We start from the raw sequence: 22683 nt of genomic DNA on the forward strand, positions 1-22683 counted from the left end.
TTGGAAAGATATTTAATATCCTCCATCAATAGGAAGAGTGTTTAGTTTCACATAATTTAATTGCAGACCATTTCCCTTTTTTAAAAAGGTACTTGCTACTGCTATTCATGATCTGGTAACCTCAATTTTTCTTCACAAACTTAAGCATGTGATTTGTCCTACAACCAACAGATAGCATTTTGAGGCAGGTTGACATCAGCAATTTTTTTGGAAAAACTCATGTAGGGTTACTGTGACGGCACGAGTGGCGCCATCTATATGTGGATCTGTAAGTTGCAAGATTTGAATTGTTGTGTCATTCCTTATTTTGCCCTTACCCTGTAAATGTAGTTGGATTGTTTTTTTATATCTGTCAATCAATGTTGTTTGTACCTGTTATGTTGCTCACTCAGCTCAACTGTTTGGCTCCACCTCTTCCTGGAGTAGGACAGTGTTTCCTCCCTTTCATTCCACCAGCAAGCTCTCTATCGGATGGACGTGAGAGAGAGACTTGGCACTAAAAGCCCTTGAAAAGTTACCTCTAAGCACCAATTCTGAGGTTCTTACCCTTGGGACTTACACTTCATGTTCAGGGCCAACCTGAACGATGTTGAGGAGTCTCAAGCGCCTTCATATCAGTCCTTTGGTAACAGAGGAAGACTGTGTCTTCAGACATAGGTCATTGGACTGAGGCTGAGTTTGCTCCGGCATTCACAGCCAGAGAAAGAGGGAACTGGAAAAGCTCCACGGACTTAAAACAATCAAAGACTGTAGTGTATATTTTCTTTTACCCCCTTTGTGAACAATAAACCCAGTTTTTGAGTTATCTACAGTGTTTTGGTCCTTGGGAGTTCCAGTTTCCCTAAAGGAGGGCAAGAAGCAATCCCCTGGGGAAAGATGTCACGTCCATTCCTCTTTCACTAAGAGTTATAGCCCCAGGCGCGACGGCACAGTTACAGTATCCTTAGTCACATTATAAACCTAATTATTCCATGCTACTTAATCTTAATTTATATCAATAACCTACTTGGTCAAGTACATCTGAGAATTGTCTCAGCTTACTGAGTTCTACCAAGCTCAACCAAGTCATATCCAGGATCCATTTTGCTGGTTTGAGAGGACAAGCTTTCAAATCTAATGAAGCACCACCTGTGAAAAAAGAGATAAAATATAAAGACATTGCAGAGTGTTAGAAAATGATGAGAAATTTTATTTTCTATTGATGGGCCATGTTTTGACTTTTCACTGCCCCACCTATTATTCATACATTGCCCTTTATGCTTGCACAGTGGTTGTTATCACAGAATTATGTGCAGAGAGAGCGCAAGTATATGTGCAGATAAAGTCCAACATGCCATGAACTTGGAAAGAACATGCTGGAGAGAGTATGCCATGAGCGAAGGAAGAGCAAGATGGCATGTTCGGCTGCATACACAAGCCGAGAGCCTTCACAAAACCTTAGTGCAGCATAATATTCTACCTGAGCAATTCTGCATCTTCTCCACAGCAGCTGTTAAAATCCTAGTGGTGGGGGATACCTACTGCTACTGCTGCTGCCAACTGATGGGGAGGGAGAGTGAGGAAGTGCAGAAGAAACAGATAGTCTCAACTAAGCTAAGGAAAGAAATGAAGGTACACTCACAAATGAAGGACACCTTTCTTTTCCTTCCACTGAGAGCACAACTGTCAGAAGGAAGTTTGAATGGGAAATAAAGGACTAGAGCAGTGGTTCTCAACCTGTGGATCCCCAGATGTTTTGGCCTTCAACTCCCATGAATCCTAACAGCTGGTGAACTGGATGGGATTTCTGAGAGTTGTAGGCCAAAACACCTGGGGACCCACAAGTTGAGAACCACTGAACTAGAGAATAGCTTTCTGAACCCATCTAATAAATAGATATACATATGTAAGCCATATTTATGCAAGTGTATGTTACTAACAGGATGCTGCTCAGAATGTGAATCCTGCAGGAAACTAAAATATTAAGTAAACAAACTGCATTTTAGACACTAGCTATGACCTTTAATCAGTGTCAGGAATTCTTCATGCTTCACTCTGCCTCGCTGCAAGTCAATCTTCAAGGTAAGTAGTAATGTGAACAAGAACTTGTGCTCCTCATAAAGCCCCCGTGCAGCATACTTATACACTTCATAGGTCATATGCTCAATGATATTTGCTATTCTCTTGTTTGTAATTGGACTCTTGACAGATCTATTCAAAAGAGGGAAAGGAGAGAAAAATAAAAAGGGTAATTGTGTGCCTTGGTTACATGCTTTAGAGATTGCCCTCTTCCTTCCTGCACCCCGCCCGCAAAAAAGAAGCAAGACTTTCAGAGTTGCACTTTATAATCCTAAAATATCATAGAAGCAAGCAGAAATTCAGAGATCATATCAACATGACACTAAATGTTGTTCAATCAAAATGAGCCAAAAGAGCTCCTACTAGGTGTTTGATCTGCTAGGAGATAATGCCTCTCATAAAGGCACTGAAATGCACAACATTTGGGGCTTCATATATTTCATTCATTTGATAATTTATTCCTTCCTGTCTGGTCTGTGCTCATATTGTTTCTTTAAAACCTTTCAATAGGTAAGAAGTCACTAAAAACAGAATACTAATTAATAACATGCATGCACATTGAAAAAACCCAAAATATCTGCTGTTTTTTAAGGTTTTTACAGATCAACACAGCTTAATGTAAAATAGCTCTTGAAAAAGAGCAAACTATGCTGATTGGTAAATTTTTCCATGGCAATGGGGAACCTATTAGCAGGTCAGCTTTGGAGGTGGTGCATACAATCCCTCCAGGAAAAATTCTAGTTACAGAACTGGATATTTCCCTGAAGTTGCTACAGGTATTACTACAAAACACTGTCAGCAATCATTTGATTCAGTGTGACTCTCAGTATGACAGCTTCAGGTTTACTAGTTTTGATAGAACAGACAAAGCAATGTGTACATAGCCCTAAGCAATTTAAAAATTGACCGCATGCTGTGTTAACAATTACATAATCAGAATGGTATAATATGAAGCTGTCATCTAAAATCTTACAAATCTGGTTAGTCTATTTATTATTCTTACCCTTTACATGCTATGGATTTGTTTGGCACCACTGAGCTAAACATGGCCTTTCTGGATAAGTTGGAACATAATTCTCTACCATATACCCACCAGTGCCACTCAACTAAATGCACACGCCTTAAGGAGGAATGACACTAGGCTCAGCAAAAATGAGCAAAGCAAATTCATGTACACATTCTCTCACAGAGACTTGATAAAATCAATTATTGTTGCCTGCTATTCACATACATAACTATTCAGAAGCATGAATTGTATAAGTAGAGTTGGAAGGGACCCCAGGGATGGCATCTAGTCCAGTCCACTGCCATGCAGGAATACACAACTCAAACACATCTATAATAATAATATAATAATAAAACTTTATTTGTATTCCGCCCTATCTCCCCAAGGGGACTCAGGGCGGATTCCAACATACAATGGCAAACATGCAATGCCTCCGTAAATAAACAATATGGACATAAAATCCCAGAGAAACCCCTAAGAGATTCTCATCTGTTTAAAGAACTCCAAAAGAGGAGAACATCAACATCTCTTCTATTAGGGTATCTTGCTTCTGGCTAACTGGTGCCTCTCCATCCCTCTGGGTGCCATCATAGACATGCAGCTTGCTTTGAAGAAGTTTTGCCAACTGACAGAATGTAAGCTCAAGCCCCTGAATGCAGAATGAAGCTCAAGCCCTTACTTATTATGGCAGTACAGAACCTAAGAGGATTTTTGTTTCCTTTCATGACGTTGCCCTGCAATCTCTCCTCCTGTCTCCCAAAGAGTCCCCGGGGTAGGTGGAAATAATCAAAGATTTACTTGGCAGTGAGTAAAGAGCAATCCTCAGATCACAATGCAGCCTCTCTGAAGGCTGCTTTTAAAGCCCCTGATAACTGTCCCACCTCCAGTTTCCCCAGACAGCCTCTTTTCAAAGCAAAAAGAATAAGGGAGATGTTAACTTTTCAAAAATAATGTTTTGTGTTTCAAACATATTGAAGAGTCCTCCTGTACTCTTTTAATATCACAAAAGAACCAGAAGTGCACCCCCAGTACGGTTTTAAATGTATGCGCCAAATCTAACATGTTTAAAATAATAGATTATGGGCCCAGCCATGGGCAACTGGCAAGTTCCAAGGACAGAATATGAGCCCCTAGACCTGTCAAAGTTGTTTCATCCTAACTTAAGAAAAGGACATAAAATCAATGCAGGTTTGCCCTCACAAAAATTCTGTGGACAATGTGTGGCAACATCAACTACAGCAATATCAACCACAGCAAAATTCACGTTAGCATAATATCTTTTATTCTACTCAGTGACTTTTGAGCTACCATACACACATACATTGATTTTCATGGATAGCATTGTCTCTCTAGCTTTGCTGAATTTGTTTTGGTTTTGATTTATTTATGTTTTATTTATTTCAATTTATTTTCTTTTTGTTTTTGTATGCCTGAAACTCATTTCTGACTTGTTCTGATCCTAAGGTGAATCTATTGCAGGGTTTTCGAGGCAAGATTTATTCATAAGGAATCTACCTTTGCCTTCCTTCAAGAATGAAAGAATGTGGCCAGGTAAAGCGTCCAACTAGTCTATGCTCAGTAAACTAGTACACTATCTCAAATTATATCCAGGTTTATTTATATTTTTAAAATCCTCTACTTTCCCACCACCATTGTCAAGGAATTTCTCCTAAAGTTGGAGATGCTTCTGAAAGCCAAATTTTTATTTCTCAGAAAATTGCCATGGAAAATAAGCCATGGAATGATCCTAAAAGAGGAGATCAATCAGACCTTATTCAATATGCAAAAAAAAAAAAGAATATTATTCTAGTACTTGCTTTCCTCATTGCTCTTTTTCTTCCTTTGCCCTATGTCTATCAAATTGTGAGCTTCAGGGGTTGCCTTGCTTTTCAATATCTTCCCAGTATATACAAAACCTGGGAGAAATCATGCATGTGTTTAACAACAATAACTATAATGAAGGTAAAGGAAAGGTAAAGGTTTCCCCTGACATTAAGTCCAGTCGTGTCTGGGAGTTGGTGCTCATCTCCATTTCTAAGCCGAAGAGCTGGCATTGTCCATAGACACCTCCTAGGTCATGTGGCTGGCATGACTTCATGGAGCATCCTTACATTCCTGCAGAAGCAGCATCTATTGATCTACTCACATGTGCATGTTTTTGAATATCTAGGTTGGCAGAAGCTGGGGCTAATAGTGGGAGCTCACTCCACTTCCTGGATTTGAACCACCTACCTTTCGGTCAGCAAGTTCAGTAGCTCAAAATGCTGGCCAAGCAGGAAGTTACAAATGGTCTATTAGACTTTTGGTCACAATTTGAACTGTTCAATCCAACTGCCATTTCTGGTCAATAAGATTTAGTAGAATTTATTTTTATTGGCAATGCTTCAAAAACATGCAGAAACTGCTTGAGAATTGCCATCTATGGGACAATGGTGATCAGAATTTACAGATTCTTGTGAAAGACTAATCTCTCCCCTTACTCCAGTTACTTCAAAACTATTTGATTAATCCAATGTCCAGAATGTGAATGACATCATTTAACCATTGTTACCTGGCAAGTGAAAGATCAAACAGACCCAAAAACTGCCGAAGTGAAGTTTGATACATGACATTAACCATACTCATCTCAGTTATCAGGAAATAGAGAATGCTGCCTCTTGTTGCAACTGAAGAGAAGAAGATTGGATTTGATCAATGCAGGATATGAACAACAAAATTACTTATTTCTATATCTGATATGTATAATATTATTAATATATCTTTCATGATTAAAACAGCATGCAACCAGTCTCACTGCATAGTTCATTTCATTTTCATTTCATTTCATTTAAAAAACAAACAAACTTGCTTTCCTTTTCTGATTTGCAGCAATTCAGACATCAAGCTTTCAAACACTGCAATGTGAATGCAGTTTGCCATCTTTTTGTTATTGCTTCCTTGAAGCTATACAAATGGAATTAAACCAATATACCATGTCACAGAATCATAGAAATATTTATGGAGCACAGCAACAGTATAAAATTCCTGTTTCCAGGAGCCTGAGCACAATATTTTTAAAAACACATATTCACAGATGAAAACTGGGGCATGTGTGGCCAAGTAGGATCAGAGTATGGTCAAGATGGTAAAAATTATTACTGAGAAAGAAAAAATAAGCTAGGAGGGGCTCCAAGTTTTTTCCTGAGTTTACTGGGTGAGATTTCACTCCTCTCCTCCTATTCCCCCTGCTGAGTGAATTGAATGCAAGCAACTTTGCACTTCTAGCTCAGTTGGCAACAATTGATGGGAACAAATGGGAGGCACAAAGAGATAAACTGGGACATTTTAAGATGAACTAGAAAAGTGGGGTGACAGGATTAATTCAGACTGGAGAATATGTAACACCCCTGGATTTTATTTTATTTTTTAAAAAAATCATTAAGAAGTCTATCAAACTTGAAAAATTAATTTCAGCCTTCTTGGTGCCCATCTTACAACCTCAGTTAGTTTGGGAAATGAGAGTTACAGAATGGGAAATTAAGGACATGAGGTTCTGGTTTGCGGCATTGCTGCATGCCAAAACATGGATATCTGATGCATTCCAGAACCAAACTGGAGTTCAAATTGCTTTTTGAAGATCTAGTGGACATTCAGTAAAAATCTAGTTTCAGTTATTAGTTTCTGGTTAGAGTTCTAATTACTTTATCATTAATATATAAACCTAGAAATATAAATCTTCATTTCTTTCTCTTTTTTGAAAGCAATAAAGAATTATTTCAATATTTTTATCATAGGTGAGAACGAGAATCATAGAGTCAGAAGAGACCACAAGGGCCATCCAGTCTAACTCCTTGCCACACAATCAAAGCAGTCCAGCCTCTGTTTAAAAACCTCCAAAAAAAGAGACTCTGTCAATCTTGGGAGCAATGTATTCCAGGATCATGAAATGCTTTTTAAAAACTGAAGAGTTTTTGAAGCCTATTGACAGTTGGGGCATTTTTCAAACGAGTATTTTGTGCCTAAATAGGCAAATGTGTTTTTTTAAATATATACAGTATTATTTTTCTCACATAAATTATATTTTTTGCATTAAAATATATTTTTCACACGAAAGACATGTTTTCTATGAAAAGATGAGGGTTTTCTCTGTGGAAAACTTGTTTTTAAGGGCTGGGAAAGTGATTGAAACAATGCTAATTTCCTGTGCAGAAAATCACATTTCCTGCACAGAAAATGTAATATTCCAATCTAGTTACTTTTTACCAATTTTCCTATGTTAGAAAATACATATATAATTTTTACACCAAAAAACCCCCAGAGGTCACTTTTGTGTGGAAAAAGTCCAAAACACATAGCTTTTTTCATTAATAATGAAAAATAAATTAATATTGTTTAGATCCTTCTAATACCCCAGTGCAAGCATCTCAGAAAATGCATACTGTGACTCAATGTACCAAGTTAAGGATATAGGTAGACCTTAGTTACTTTACAGTATCCCTTTGTTTCTGTGCTAAAGAAAATTTAAAATGGAAGTGACTTGGAGCACCTACTAGTAAAACTGTACAAAATGTAAAATTGGCAAAACTAAAATTAATTTTAAAACATATGCATATAATTGCAAGGGATAAAATCTGTAAAGCAATTTTTTTAAAAAAACAAAAACTTTGTACATGGTCCATTTCCAAAGATTTGTTTTAATTTAAAGATCTAGGTAGATTCATCTGGGGAAATATAGTTCTTTAGATAATGTAGACCCTAGTAGTATCCGGGTTTTATAAGTCATAGCCAGCACTTTAAATTATGTCCAGAAACAGGCTGGGAACCAGTAATATTCATTAAAATGAAAAGTAGTGGGGGTTAAAAGGAGGAGAGAAATATAGCACAGAACACACACATACACATTTTTAAAAGAAAGTCCACTAAAGGATAAAATATGTGTATTTGTGGTGAGAAGTGTTAATGATGCTAATTAATCATACAAACAAAGTGAAACCAAACCAAGACATGCTGGTCACACTCACACATCACAACAAACCATGGTGTAGTTTGCTGAAATTTAGCCTGTTGTGATATAACTCACCTCTGCTAAAAAAAAAAAAAAGATGATTTAGCAACTAACCATAAATCACAATCAGAAATCATTTTTGTTTCTTTTAGCTTATGATCTCTGGCCTGTTCAAATTATTTTCTATTTTTTTATCTGAATCCAGAGTCATAATTTATCCCTAACTCCTTTCCCTAGATGTTCACCCGGGAAGGTAACGGCACTCCATGCAGTCACCCTGAAACAGGAGCAACCAAAAGAAAGAAGAGAAAAAGAAACCAGAAACATACCAACAATCGAGAAAACACACGATGGTTTGTTTGGTCATATCTTGTGCAATCCATGGTTTTAAGAATAAGCCACGATTAACACAAACCACAACTTAAAGTGATTTGAGAACATGGCCATTGTTTTTGTTTTTGTGCTGAGTTTTTGACACTGCTGAGTTTTTGAAATTGCCTACTCAATGTTATAGAGTCAAAGAAAACAATATATTTGGTTTAGGTGTATAACACAATTTCTTCATCTTTTCATATGCTAACATTGGTCTCTCAGATTCATTGAGATTTCTCATCACTGGTTTAACATGTCAGATTTCCCATCACTGGCTTCCTATAATTAACGGCAATCAATTTACCTGGTCTATATTCTTCCCGGGCTGAATTAATTTGTACTTCAGTCTCAGCTGAAATTTGCAATTTCTGTGTCACCTCTTCTGCTGTTTTCTTTGTGTTACTAAGTACAATAATGAGACTCTCATCTTCCACCAGAGAACCTTGTGTGCTTGTCAGTCGATACAGCAAGTTATCCTCCAGTTCTTTCATCTTTCTTTTGTTAGCTGTCACGTCTTCCATTAAATCAGTTCGCTCTTTCTCCAACTCCTGTTAGAACACAAAACAAAGCTATACTTTAATAGGATGCACTGTCAGAATCAGGCTCATTAATGTATATGACATACAGAGTAGCATACATAGTTCAGAAGAGAAATTATTCATTACTTATATCCCATGCAATGGTAGTAGAAGGCAGCTATGACTTGATACTAAAATTGTATTTCTCAAGGGAATATTTGTTGCTCAATAGTATGGCATGGGCAAAATCTCATACTGCATAAAGTTCTAAACATCCATTTTCAAAATGGGTGAAGAGGCTCCCCAAATAATTATTGAGTAACACATAACAGTCCTTAGGGAAGACAAGAAAGCCATTGGGATGCCTCCTACTTTCATATTCCTCAAACAATTCTTATCAGGACTGGCATGCCCATTCTAACAAACTGACAGCAGGGAAGGAAGGGGAAATACATGTAGAACTTCGAAGAACTTCCTCTGCTCAGTGATGCTTAGCTGGAGTATCTGGAATTTTCATAGCTGTCAATATATGTCTGTAGTAGATAGAAACTCTCTAGATTTGTCTCACAATTTAGTGCTGTGTGAGTGATTTAATCTTAATGTTTCTGGTGAGTTTTATGATTCAAACCTGTCACCCTATAATATAATAGCAGTAGCCAGACATTAGAGAAATAAATAAACATAGTATTTCCACTACACCACTCTGGCTCTCTAGTTCCAGTTCTTAGTTCTATCAAGTCCTAAACAGTGTGGAACTTGTGGAAGCCAATATATCGGCTAGATCACAGCTTCTTGAATTGTGGGTCCTGACCCCAAATTGAGTTCCCTTAGCTTAATGTTGGGGTCTCAAAGAATTTGGCTGAAATTTTGTGAATGCCACCTAGTAGCTGTTTTAGACATTTACATGAATCTGCTATGTAGATCACAAACTCTGGAGAAGATGCTTGAGCTGTACTTCATAGAAAGGAAAATCAGCATATTTAGGAAGCCTTGCAAATCTTGATTTGTTATCAGTATTTGTTTCATTTCTATACCTATTTTATATACCTATATACCCAGGTTCATTTCAAATTTTATCAGGCCAAAAGGGGCCCCGTATGGAAAAGTTTAAGAAGCCCTGAGCTATATATATATAAAAAAAAGTGATAGTAAAGGCAGCAATACAGTCCTACCCACTGATAAAAAATCTGGAGTTTTCTATGCAGTGCTACAAGAAACATTCATACAAGCAACTTGCATTATGCTCTATTTATAGTTGATTAAAATGCCCCAGTATTTCCAGACAGGAATGATTAATTTCACATTGTTAGTACTACCAAGTAGTTAATTTACATTTAATTCAAATGTGGGTCTCATTCTGCAGAATATGACTGGTCATAATGAGCTTTAAAATAACATCCTTGTATGAAAGAAAGACCTATGGCATGTTCAATCTGTAGGGGGAGAGGAAAATGTAATTGGGGATTGTGAAAGTAATTTATGAAAATTATGAATTGTCTTTGGACATACCATGCTAGAAAATCTGAGCATTAAAAATGCAAATATCTTTGAGGCAAAAAGGATGAAAAAGTAATCCAGAAAGAAACAAGGGAACATTTGCTCATTTTGTTTGTTTTAATTCGTTTCCATTTAAAGATTAAATGGCTGGAGAAAAAAGATGACTGCGGAATACAAACAAGTGTTATGCTTACCATTTTCACTAAAAAGGTATCTGTGATTTTGGACAACACAAGAATATTGATAGTTAATATGGAAATGATTTTGTCACTATGTTCTAAACACGACTCTATGAGAGACTTCTATTTTTGCACAGAAGAGTTAGACGTAAACGCATATCCTGTGAATTGAGACACTTACAGAAGCTACTAAAATTAGAAACATGTGTGCAAACTCTTACATAAATTTCTAAAAGGGACGTGTTTTTAGTAAAGCTTCACTGAACTCATGTTCTGGTAGGACTGGGATACTGACAATCAACTATGAGTACAGCAGTGTGTATCATTAATGGGGAGATAGTTAGAGGTGGTCTGAATATATTCTACTTTATTCTTATACTCACTCAAAAGCTTATTTATAAACTGAAGTGGTTTGATTTCTGAAAGAGATGCAATGGATGAATGATTGGTCAAACTAAGCATGGCACTCAATAAATTGCAGCATCTAATATGCACATGGTTACCAAGCTCTCAGGAGCCCTGGTGGCGAAGTTAAAGCACTGAACTGCTGAACTTGGAGACCGAAAGGTCCCAGGTTCAAATCCTGAGGGCGGAGTGAGCGCCTGCTGTTGCTCCAGCTTTTGCCAACCTAGCAGTTCGAAAACATGCCAATGTGAGTAGATCAATAGGTACCGCTCTGGCGGGAAGGTAACGGCACTCCATGCAGTCATGCCGGCCACATGACCTTGGAATTGTCTACAGACAACGCCGGCTTTTCGGGTTAGAAATGGAGATGAGCACCAACCCCCAGAGTCAGACATGACTGGACTTAACATCAGGGGAAACCTTTACCTTTATCTTACCAAGCTCTCAGCAGTTAGAGTGGATGTTTTAATCTTTTCCTCTGCTGCAGTAGTCCTCATGAAAATATCTTCCCCACACATTATTCTTACAGCTGCTATTTGCATTTTAAAATGTTCTTGTCAAATGCAAAGATGCATTTAATGCCACAGTCTACCTTGGCTCTGACATGGATAGTAAGTAATGTCATTAGAAGCAAATACAATGATGTTCTGTACAGAATGAGAGTGGGTGATTTGTGGCTCTCCACTTGCTGATGGATTGTAACTTCCATTAGCTGTAAACTGGATATCCTGGGAGTTGCATTCCAATAATATCTGAAGGTTATAAGTTGCCCTTCCCATATTAGGGGAAAATACAATTTGCCTTACCAAGCACATTGGCAAAATGTAGTTTCCTTATTTCCAACATTTATATCCCGCCCTTCTCACCTGAAGGGAGACCTATTTACAACAAGTCTCAAGAAGCAGCAAAAGAAAAATATGAAAACCTGAGACTAAGATCCAATAGTCAAACCATATCAAATGTATGCCAAATCCCGAGCAGTATCAAAGGACACTAAGGTTTCATTCCTGGACAGATTCATATAAGTATCATTTTCCCTTCTTCTGGAAAACATTGTTCTACAGTTAGGTCATTGCTATTCCATTATGAAATGTGAGCACCCTCACAAAGTTGCCTTCATATTATGAGAATTAACTTTATAGAAATACTGGGAGGAAGACATCAAGAATATGCATTAGCTAGTTTTTTTTCCTGGTAGCAATTGCTATTCAAACATTGACAGTGATGTTAGAATAGTTTTTGGATGTCTGAATAATTTTGAGTAATGTTTAAAAACTAGGGAGAAAGTAGGGTGAATATTTGATTTTGTTTTAAACAGCCTATGTTGGAAGGGTTTTCTAAAAATAAATCTTGTAAATAAAGAACAAAATTCACATTGGGCCTGTGATATTTGCTGGGGTTTGTTTCCTAGACATCCTATAGTTACCAACATCTGTGTATGCTCAAATACTATTTGCATAGCAAAAATGCATCCATTATATAAAATGATGCAACAAGTCTTGCTTTATGAAAGGGTTTGTTGGTATTTTGTAATATTTTGAAAGAAATATTTTTGTAAGATTTTGAAACTATAGGTGGTGGAATCCGTAGGTGCAGAGACTGTGATAAAAGGTTCAACTATACTTGGCAAACTTTTAAGGTCTCAAGTTCTACCTCTGGTATCTTCAGTTAAGGAATGTTAGATTACTGAGATGGGAGGAATCTTTTCTTGAGACCTTAGGAAAGCACTGCCAGTCAATGTATGCACTGGACTTTATTCAGCTATGTCAATTCCCCATTTTGTTGCAAGCCCCAAATGTGTTCTGTAGGTTTGGGGGACCTTCTGAAGTCAATTTAGGAGACACAGAAATTAAAAGGGAAGGACTGGCAAAGGAATTCACTTCATGCAAATAGAAATCCACATTTGTGATTTTGCATGCCCAATGGGCTTTACTAACTGTATTGTTTCAGGCTTTCATGCATAATATAATAAATGTTTTAACCAGGAACAGAACAATGACAGGTTGTAAAGGAAAATGTGAGCTGAATTCTAATTATTTTATTTCAATGTTTTATTTATTTTACCAGAGTACTGTCTTGTTTTGACTCTTATCTCTGATTAATCTTTCTAATGTAAAATAAATGGGAGAAGGGGTTCAGTTCACACAGTTCTAAAATTATTATTTCTTATTCTAGAAAAAAGTCTACCTACCTGTTTTTCTGTTAGAATGACTCTTCCTAGAAGTTGATCTTCTAGTCCTTTCATTGTGACGGTAAAATCAATAATGGAGGTGCGAGCACTGATTTCTGGAGTATAGGCTGGATTTGGAAGCTTAGTGGTAATATAAAGTCTGAAGCCATTCATTACATCCATTTCTTTATCCCCAACCTTTACCTAATTAACAAAGACAGAAGGGAAATAGAAATCTCTGAGCATTATTTTGCTGTTTCAAGGAACAACCACTTATTTATTGTGCATTAAAGTTCTGTGTTAGTTTTGCTCACGTAACACAATACATAATTTTTCACACAATTTCCATGTAAGTAATGGTCTGTTTTAATTCATATATTACAAAGTAGGCAAAAACTGCACTGTGATTCGACTGTCCAGTAACCATTATCCACATCTGCCCAAATAGATCCTTGATAGTGTTGCACCTCAGCCTTGATTCACCTTGCTCTAGCACACAAACTCCACAGCAGGTTTGAGTCTTTGTAGTTTATTAAAGATAGATAGTAAAAAGTTCTTTAAAAACCAAAAGTAAAGCACCAAAAGTCAGTTACAAATATAGCCTTGGGATATAAGTCCAGAGCTTACAAGGAATAAACAACATCCAAGGAAAACACGACAAATTCCACATGGATACATGGCCTGCAATATAATCCAAAGCACAGAAGGAAAACTGGAGCTTGCTTCTCCGGTAGCGAGAAAGTTGCTTTGACAACAGCTTTTCCCCAAACGTCCCCTTTTAACACTCATTGCTGAAACCATTTCTTTGCCCTCTCACCTCTCCCCGCCTGTTTGCAATTCTTGCACTACGCTGTACCCTCAATTCCAAATGCTCAGCTCTATCTAAGGAGCCCATCCCATCAAGGTCAGCTTGCTCGTTATTTTGCTGAGACTCATTATTAAGCTGGGAACCTTCCATCCTCCCTTCCTCCGTTCCCAAATCAGTGTGCACCTGGCTGGCTTCAGTAGTTTCAGGGTCATCAACACCAACCCTCCCTGTGGGAAACTGAACCTGCACTCTCTGTTCCTCATCTTCCAAAGTTACAGGCCTTTCAGGGAGATTCTGAACCTGAACCCCTGTTTCCTCATCAGAGTCAATCCTAGAAACAAGCTGAGTCACAACAGATAGACATCTTCTATGGCCTCCAGTACTTGTTTGTGAAATTTTTGGATCAGAAGTCCTTCATTTTGATAGGGTTTGCTATGATCTGCAGGGCTGCATATCCACAATCTCAATATACAAAATTCTGAAGAAAAAAGGCCATTGTATTGTTTTTTGCTTGCAAATACTCTTGTATACTAATAAGCTGGTGCATAAACTCCAGACAGCAGCATGCATATGTAACTGTCCTTATTTTTTAATAAGCCAACAGTTCTTTTAAAATATCCTCTGGGGATGGCTGTTTTAGTTATTTTACATTCTAATGTGGCTACACTTCTTCAGATAAATGTTAAAATGAATTGCAAATGCTGCTTGCTTCTTCAGCAAAGTAGCTTCCTTTTTTTAACATTGCAGGGTTGCATTGCATTGTGACATACTGCAATGAAAATTGGAAAAAAATAAGAAAAGAAATCAACAAAAAGATTCTGTTTCTAGAGTGGGAAGCATTTAGGTAAGTGCCTAGAAAGTCTGGCATATTAATTTTTAAGATCCCCTATTCCTGCAGCACATAGTGCAGTGGTTCTCAACCTGTGGGGCCCCAGATGTTGGCCTTCGACTCCAAGAAATCCTAACAACTGGTAAACTGGCTGGGATTTCTGGGAGTTGTAGGCCAAAACACCTGGGAACCCACAGGTTGAAAACAACTGACACAGAGAAAGAGGGGAAAGAAGAAATAGGTGAAAGGAAGAAAAGCAAATTACATAGTGAAAAGCATTCTTATACAGCTCTTTTGAAGCATCTTCCAATTTATCAACCACAGGGTTTGAGCCCCACAGACAAGGGTGGCTGAACCATTAGGTGAATTACGCTGTTGTGTATAGCGCCCCTCGGAGATTGGGGTATTGGGGAGCTGAGAGAGAGAGAGAGAGAGAGAGAGAGAGAGAGAGAGAGAGAGAGGCGCGAGCCAGCAAAGCTGGTGCATGCACGCACTCTCTCTCACACATACAGGCAAGGTAGGCAAGAGACAGAGAGACAGTGCCGGGAGAGAGGTGAGACAGCAAAGCTGGTTGCACGCACACACTCTCTCACACACACAGGCAAGGCAGACGAGAGAGAGAGAGAGGCAGTATGTGCTGTGAGTCCTTTGCTGCTGTCACTTTTGCCTTTTCTCCTGCGGCCTTTTCCTCCCATTTCCCTCCTTTGACTCCCTCTCGTCTTGGAGTGTCTCCCTCTTGCCCCGGCCGAGGTCCGTGGGGTCCTAACGCCCGTCCTCTCCTCTTATTCCCAGTTTTTTAAAAACTAGCTTGGGTACCTGGCAATTCCTGGGTTATTTGAAAGGGGGATTGTTTGTTTTTTGGAAGTTAGGGTAGGTTATACGCACATATGTATGTACATATGTTATACGTTTTCCTTGTCTTAAGGAAAAAAACTCAGTCTTTTCTTTTGTTTTTTATGGATGCTCCCATGAGAAAATGTATAAGGATGTGGGTGAACTATAATTCCCAAAAATCCTGGGTCAACCCTACCAAAACTCCCCACAGTTGGCCATGTTGGGTCTGTGTGCCTAGTTTGGTCCAGAGACATTGTCATCTGGGTTCAGTGTTCTCTGGATAAGAGTGAATACAACTCCCAGATTTCCAGGGCAATCTCTCCGCAAACCCTGCCAGTATGCACAGTTGGCCATGTTGGGTCTGTATGTCAAGTTTGGTCCAGATACGTTATCAGCTGAGTTGAGCCTCCGGTGGCCTAGAGGATAAAAGCCTAGTGACTTGAAGGTTGGGTTGCTGACCTGAAAGCTGCCAGGTTCGAATCCCACCTGGGGAGAGTGTGGATGAGCTCCCTCTATCAGCTCCAGCTCCATGCGGGGACATGAGAGAAGCCTCCCACAAGGATGGTAAAACATCAAAAAAAATCTGGGTGTCCCCTGGGCAACGTCCTTGCAGACGGCCAATTCTCTCACTCCAGAAGCAACTCCAGTTGCTCCTGACACCAAAAAAAAATCAGCTTTGTTCTCTGGATAAGAGTGAACTACAACTCCCAGATTCCCAAGGTAATCACCCCCAAACCCCATCTGTATACACCAGGGGTCCCCAAACTTTTTCAACAGGGGGCCAGTTCACTGTCTCCCAGACCTTGGAGGGCTGGAGTTCCTCCTTGATGCAGAGCAAGGGATTCCAACTGATCACTAATTCAACTTATAGTAAGTCTCCTTGAAACTCCCTCCTCAACCCTCTTTGGACTTTACCTTTTCACACTTCCAGTCACATTTTAAAAATAGTTTCCCTTTTTCAAAACTTAAATCTGAGGCTGGATCTACACTGCTATATATCCCAGGATCTAATCCCAGATTTTCGTTTTATCCCAGATTATATGGCAGTGGGGTGTCAGCTCACCACAGCCGCTCCTGAATGAACACACGAGACTCTCTGTGGTATCACCAGGAACTTTTACTGTAGGAAACATGAACATCAGAAAAGCCAAGAATGGGAGGCTCCGGCCAACCCTCCTTTATATACCCTCCCCCTCATTTGAACAGTCTCTTCCCGCTCAGTAAAACCCCGCGCAAATTCCCCGCCAAGTCCATCAGCCGTTTCTCCTCCGAGTCCTGGGACGCAGGTGTCTTATCAATGTCAGTGACCCTGAAACTCAGAGCCACATCCAGGCTCTAGTAGCAGGGTTCTGACATGGCGTCCTCCTCCCCTTCGTCCTGGAAGGAAAAGATTAAACACAACTATTGTTCTCCGCTGTCCAGAGTTCCTTTATACTTTTTTAACAGGCTGCAATGGAATACCGGGTGTACCTTTCCTAGGTCCTTTGGTAGCCTCAGCTCATAGGTCACTTCGTTTATTCTTTTTGCTACCCTGAATGGCCCTATATAGCGTGGAGCCAATTTCTTGGATGGGAACCCCAATTTCAGGTTTTTTGTGCTCAGCCAAACCAGATCTCCTTCGCCCAATTTGTCCCCCTCTCGGCGCCTACGATCCGCAAAGAGCTTGTACTTCTTTTGTGTTTCCCGCAATGCCTCTACCACGGTTTGCCACCCTTGCTTGATTTTGGCCGGCCATTCCTCGTCGGTCTGGCCCTCCCCTTCCTTCCACTCGGGTAGCCTGGGGAAAGGTGCCACCTCCTGTCCGTATACTATTTCGAATGGGGCACGACCTGTGGCCGAATGTACGGCCCCGTTAAAAGCCATCTCAGCAAACGGAAGAAGGTCCGCCCAATCATCCTGTCTATAATTGGTGTACATCCTTAAGAATTGGCACAGTGTCTGTTGGGTACGTTCGACCCCCCCGTTGGTCGCGGGATGAAAGGCCGAGCTCAGGTTCCTTTCTGCTCCTAACAGCTGTAAGAATTTTCCCCAAAATTTTGCAGTAAATTGGACTCCCCGGTCACTAATTATCTTGTCGGGACACCCATGTAGGCGATATACATGCTTCACATACAAATCAGCAAGTTTTTCAGCTGAAGGGAGTTTTGGCAGAGCCACAAAGTGTGCCTGTTTTGAGAATAGGTCCAATATTGTCCAAATGTATCTGTGGCCTCTGCTGGGGGGTAGTTCGCCTACAAAATCCATGGCCACGCATTCCCATGGCCTCATGGGCTCCACCACCTTCTGCAATAGCCCCTGGGGCTTCCCCGGTGGTGTTTTTCCCTCTGCACATAATTCACACTGCGTGACGTACCCCCTGGCGTCTTTCCTCATTCCGGGCCACCAGCATTGTTTGGCCAACAGTTTAATAGTCCTGGTGGGGCCTAGATGACCCGCACCCTTGTTATCATGGTACTTCCTTAACATTTCTCGTCTTAAACATTCAGGAATATACAATTTCTTATTTACAAACACCAAATCCCCACACAATTCTCCCTTTTCTTTGTTCGTTTGTAACCATTTGTCCATTCCATACGCTCGCTTCAACTCTTCCTCCCATATTTCTCCTCCCCCCGTGGAAATGGCAGTACGTTTGTTTTCTTTGGCCGCTTGTGCTCGAGTTAGTACTGCCAGGCCCCATTGCTTATCAAGAAAAATACTCCCTTCAGATTCCTGAATTCCTCCCCCGTGCTGAGGCATCCGAGAGAGAGCGTCAGCGAGTATATTATGTTTCCCCTGGAAGAATCTGAGTCTGAAATCAAAACGGCTGAAATATTGGGCCCATCTAATTTGCTTCGCTGATAGTTTACGAGGGGATCTTAGATACTGTAAATTTCTATGGTCAGTCCACACCTCAAACGGTGTTCCACTTCCTTCCAGAAAGTGTCTCCAGCACTCTAGTGCTTTTAGAATCGCTAAGGCTTCTCTCTCCCAAATCGGCCAGTTTTTTTCTGTATCGCTAAACTTTTTTGACAGATAGCCACATGGCTTCAGGTTCCCCCCCTCGTCTTTCTGCAGCAGAACTGCCCCATATGCCCGGTCTGACGCATCGCAATGTAATACAAAGGCTTTAGACATATCAGGGTGCTGTAGGACAGGCTCCTCAGTAAAACGCTTTTTAAGGGCTTCGAAAGCTTCCTGGCATTCTATTGTCCAGGTCAGTTTGGCCCCTGGGGCCTTCACTTTGGCTGTTTCTCCCCTACCTTTAGTCTTTAACAAATCCGTTAATGGCAAAGTGAGGCGCGCAAAGTCCTTGATAAATGTTCTATAGAAGTTTGCGAACCCTAGGAAGGATTGCAGCTGCTTCCGTGTTTTGGGGGCTTCCCACCCCCTCACGTCTTCTACCTTCGCAGGGTCCATCGCCACTCCCTGGGAGGAAATCCTATACCCCAGAAAGTCTATCTGGTCTTTATTGAACTCGCACTTGGCAAGCTTCGCATACAGTTTTGCTTCTCTCAACTTTTGCAGGACTTCCCTGACTAGTTCTATGTGTTGCTCCTTAGTCCGAGATACTAACAATATGTCATCTAAAAAAACAAAGACTCCCTTGTACAACAATGGATGCAACACTTCGTTGATTAATTGCATGAACGCGGCGCCTCCGCCGCACAAACCGAAAGGGAGCACACGATAATTGAATAATCCGAATGCACAGGAGAAGGCCGTCTTCCACCTGTCCTCTGGTTTAATCTGCAATTTATGGTACGCTTCAATTAAGTCCAATTTAGTGAATATCTGTCCCTCCGATAACTGGGCGATCAAGTCCTTCACTAAAGGTAGGGGGTATTTATTTCCAGAACTGATTGCATTCAGGCCCCTGTAGTCAATGCAGAGCCTCAGCGTTTGGTCCTTTTTGCGCCTGAACAACACAGGCGCCCCTAGAGGGGAATTTGAAGGCTCTATGAAGCCCCTCGCTAGGTTTTTATCAATGTATTTTCTCAGTTCCTCCTTTTCCCTAGCCGACATTGGGTATATTTTTGCCTTAGGAAGCTCTGCTCCTGGGACTAGCTCTATCTTCACTTCAACTCTCCGCTTCGGTGGGAAACTGTCTGCTTCCTTCTCATCAAATACGTCCACAAAATCCCGATACTCTGGGGGTAATTTATCTGCCAGTTCTGCTATCCTGATAGAGTCTTCCTCCCCCCTTTTCCCCGGCTCCCTCTCCACTTCCTGGCTCCCTCCTTCCAACTTCATCCTGAAGATCATGCTCTTATCCTCCCAGTTGATTTGCGGGTTGGCCTGCCCCAGCCATGGCATGCCTAGTATAACATTATAGCTGGCTATTTGTGATATCACAAATGACACCTTTCCTTCCCAACTCCCTATCTTACACTTTACATCTTCGGCACTGTACTTAGCTAATGATCCCGATGCTGTGGATCCGTCCAACTGCGAAAAAGCTATTGGGGATTCTAGGTTCGTTCTTTCGCATCCCAATCCCTCGGCTAATTCAGGGGAGATGATGTTCCTGGAACATCCACAATCCACAAATGCTTTGCAGGTTGCTTGTTTGCTGCCACTTTCCAGCTGAATGGGGACCACTATCATGGCTTTGTCCTGACTTACCAACCCCCCCGAGTGGTGCCTCATCGGTGGTTCTTCCTCGGCGCGTTTCCCTGCCACGGCTCTTGGTTTGGGCGGGCCTCCGCCTTCCCCTTTTCTCTGCCAGCACTCGGCAGCCCTGTGGCCCAAACGGCCGCACACGAAGCAGCCCCTCCTGCTGGTGCTCACGTTCCCTGTCGGCTCCGTTCTCCTCCCGGCTGGGGTTGATCCCTCCTTCCGGCTCCCCTCTTTCATCTGCGGCCGCTGCTGTAGCCCTCCTCGGTGCCTCCTCGCCTGGGCCAGCGATGTCTCGATGCGCCCCGCCAGCTGAATCCATCCGCGCAGTGTGTCAGGCTCATCACGATGCACCGCCCAGGAGAGGATCTCCCGCCTGAGCCCCTCTTTGAAGAGTTCTATCTTTGTCACTGCAGACCATTCCGGCACCTTTTCAGCGAGGCATTGGAACTCCTCCGCATACTCAGATACCGACCTCTGCCCCTGGGAGACGGTCTTCAACTCCTCCCTCGCCCGGATCTGCTCCAGTGGATCTCGGAAACGGGTCTCCAGGGCCCCCATAAAGCGTCGGAGTGACCCCAGACATGGGTCGCGCCGCGCGTGTAGTTGAACGTACCAGCTGGCCGCTCCCCTCTTCAACACTGCACCAATGGCCCGTACCCGGCTGGATTCCGTTCTAAAAGTGTGGGCATTGTCCTCCATATAGCCCCTCACCGTGGTCAGGAAAAAATCCAGTTCAGAGGACTCTCCCCCAAACTCGATCCTTAGTTCCTCTCGTCTCGGTAGGGGTCCCTGTGGTGGCAATCCCCAATTCTCCGCCCGTCGCAAGCCCCCTTGCGGGCCAGTGGGCCCCGCTGCTGCTTCCCTTTGTCCTGTGCCACGCCCGGCATTCGCCAGGGGCACCAGGGTCTCAGTTGGGAGCGTAGCCGGGATTCTCGGAGGCTTTTCCCCTTCGTCGTCACTCTCCTCCACCCGCGTCAGGCTCGTTTGGATCTTGGGCCGGGCACCGGGCTCCTTTCGCATTTCCCTTCCCTTCGGTGCTGGGAGGTCTGCAAAGCCCTGGCTGCTTCCCATGCTCACGTCCCACATTGAGCTAGCCCGGAGTTCCCTTCCTCGCTCCGGCTCCGCCAAAACCGCCAGGCGCTCCATCGCCCTCGACATCACTGCCAGGGTGGTCTCCATCGCCGACATCCTCTCCTCCAGAAACACCATCTTTTGCGGGCCTGGGGAAGGTGAACCTTCCTCTCCTCCGGTGCTATCTCCCCGCACCACTCCGCGCCTCTGGGTTACCCCATTTGGCTGGGCATAAGCGGTGGATGACGCCAGGGCCGCCAGCTGGTGGAACTCAGCGTCCGTCTCGGGAGTGGCCCTTTCCGACCTTCCTCCTCCGGCGCCCAAGAGCTCTTCATCCTCCACTTGCATGTTACACCTCACCGCTACAGCGGGATGGTGTCCGTATTCTTGGCTTAGTGTCAGCTCACCACAGCCGCTCCTGAATGAACACACGAGACTCTCTGTGGTATCACCAGGAACTTTTACTGTAGGAAACATGAACATCAGAAAAGCCAAGAATGGGAGGCTCCGGCCAACCCTCCTTTATATACCCTCCCCCTCATTTGAACAGTCTCTTCCCGCTCAGTAAAACCCCGCGCAAATTCCCCGCCAAGTCCATCAGCCGTTTCTCCTCCGAGTCCTGGGACGCAGGTGTCTTATCAATGTCAGTGACCCTGAAACTCAGAGCCACATCCAGGCTCTAGTAGCAGGGTTCTGACAGTGGGGACTCATATAATCCAGTTTAAATAAGATAATCTGGGATCAGATCCTGGGACATAAGGCAGCATAGAAGGGGGCTGATTTCCATTATTAATTCCAATGGGTTTAACATGGGGGAAAACAAACCTCAATTAAGGTATCTGTTTTTAAGTGTGTATACCTTTTTTGGGACACCCTGTTTAGAGCAAGTTCAGATGGAAAGTGGGGCTCTTAATACAGGAGGATTAAAGGCATAATAATATATCCACACTAACATTTTTATGCAGTTTGAAACCAGTATTGTAAGGGGGAAAATGCAGAAAATCCTGGAACAAATTGGAAGCCTGGAAAGGGAGGAAATTGCAGATGTATGATACAGAGCTGGGCTGCCTGGAGGACTTTCTGAAAGCTCTCCGTGACAGGTTTGAGGACACTTTGGCAGAGGAGAGGGCGAAGGCTCAACTCAAAAGGATATACCAGCGAAGCAAGACAGTGTCGGAATACGCCCTGGAATTCAAAGCGGTGGCTGGGAGGATTAGAGACTGGTCAGAAACCACCAAACTGAAGTACTTCAGGGCAGGCCTGTGGTCTGAGGTGCTTGAATGGGCTGTACCCAAAGGACTTGGAGAGCTGGATTTTTCTGGCAGGCCGTATGGAGGTGGATCAACAGCAAAT

General features: G+C 42.0%; 2 protein-coding genes across 9 annotated transcripts in view; both read right to left on the bottom strand.

Moving 5' to 3' along the window:
• The window catches only part of dnah5 (dynein axonemal heavy chain 5), a 299154-nt gene that overhangs the window by 39468 nt on the left and 237003 nt on the right, over positions 1-22683 (bottom strand). For all 7 annotated transcript variants that reach the window (XM_062979391.1, XM_062979388.1, XM_062979389.1 and 4 more), the window contains 5 exons: positions 13211-13393; positions 8725-8968; positions 5616-5730; positions 2000-2190; positions 1007-1128 (listed from right to left, as the gene is read on the bottom strand). In XM_062979391.1, coding sequence (XP_062835461.1) covers positions 1007-1128; positions 2000-2190; positions 5616-5730; positions 8725-8968; positions 13211-13393 — 855 coding nt within the window. The remainder of the gene's footprint in view (positions 1-1006; positions 1129-1999; positions 2191-5615; positions 5731-8724; positions 8969-13210; positions 13394-22683) is intronic.
• Positions 16758-22034, bottom strand: LOC134298623 (uncharacterized). Of its 2 annotated transcripts, none has more exons than XM_062979395.1 (2): positions 20431-22034; positions 16758-17037 (listed from the first exon to the last, which is right to left on the bottom strand). In XM_062979395.1, the coding sequence occupies exons 1-2, from the start codon at positions 21811-21813 to the stop codon at positions 16996-16998; spliced, it is 1425 nt and encodes a 474-aa protein (XP_062835465.1). In that variant the 5' UTR covers positions 21814-22034; the 3' UTR covers positions 16758-16995. The 2 variants fall into 2 exon arrangements, with proteins under 2 accessions (XP_062835465.1, XP_062835464.1); XM_062979394.1 differs by having other exon boundaries at positions 20266-22034.

The sequence above is a fragment of the Anolis carolinensis genome, chromosome 4, assembly GCF_035594765.1.
Source record: "Anolis carolinensis isolate JA03-04 chromosome 4, rAnoCar3.1.pri, whole genome shotgun sequence".
Taxonomy (NCBI): domain Eukaryota; kingdom Metazoa; phylum Chordata; class Lepidosauria; order Squamata; family Dactyloidae; genus Anolis; species Anolis carolinensis.

Excerpts from the sequence above, each read along its gene's own strand:
- LOC134298623 (XM_062979394.1), bottom strand. The coding sequence starts at position 21,813 with ATGTTCATGTTTCCTACAGTAAAAGTTCCTGGTGATACCACAGAGAGT. Across the intron at positions 17,038-20,265 it reads GGCACCACTCGGGGGGGTTG|GACGAAGGGGAGGAGGACGC; the intron begins GTAAGTCAGGAC and ends TTTTCCTTCCAG.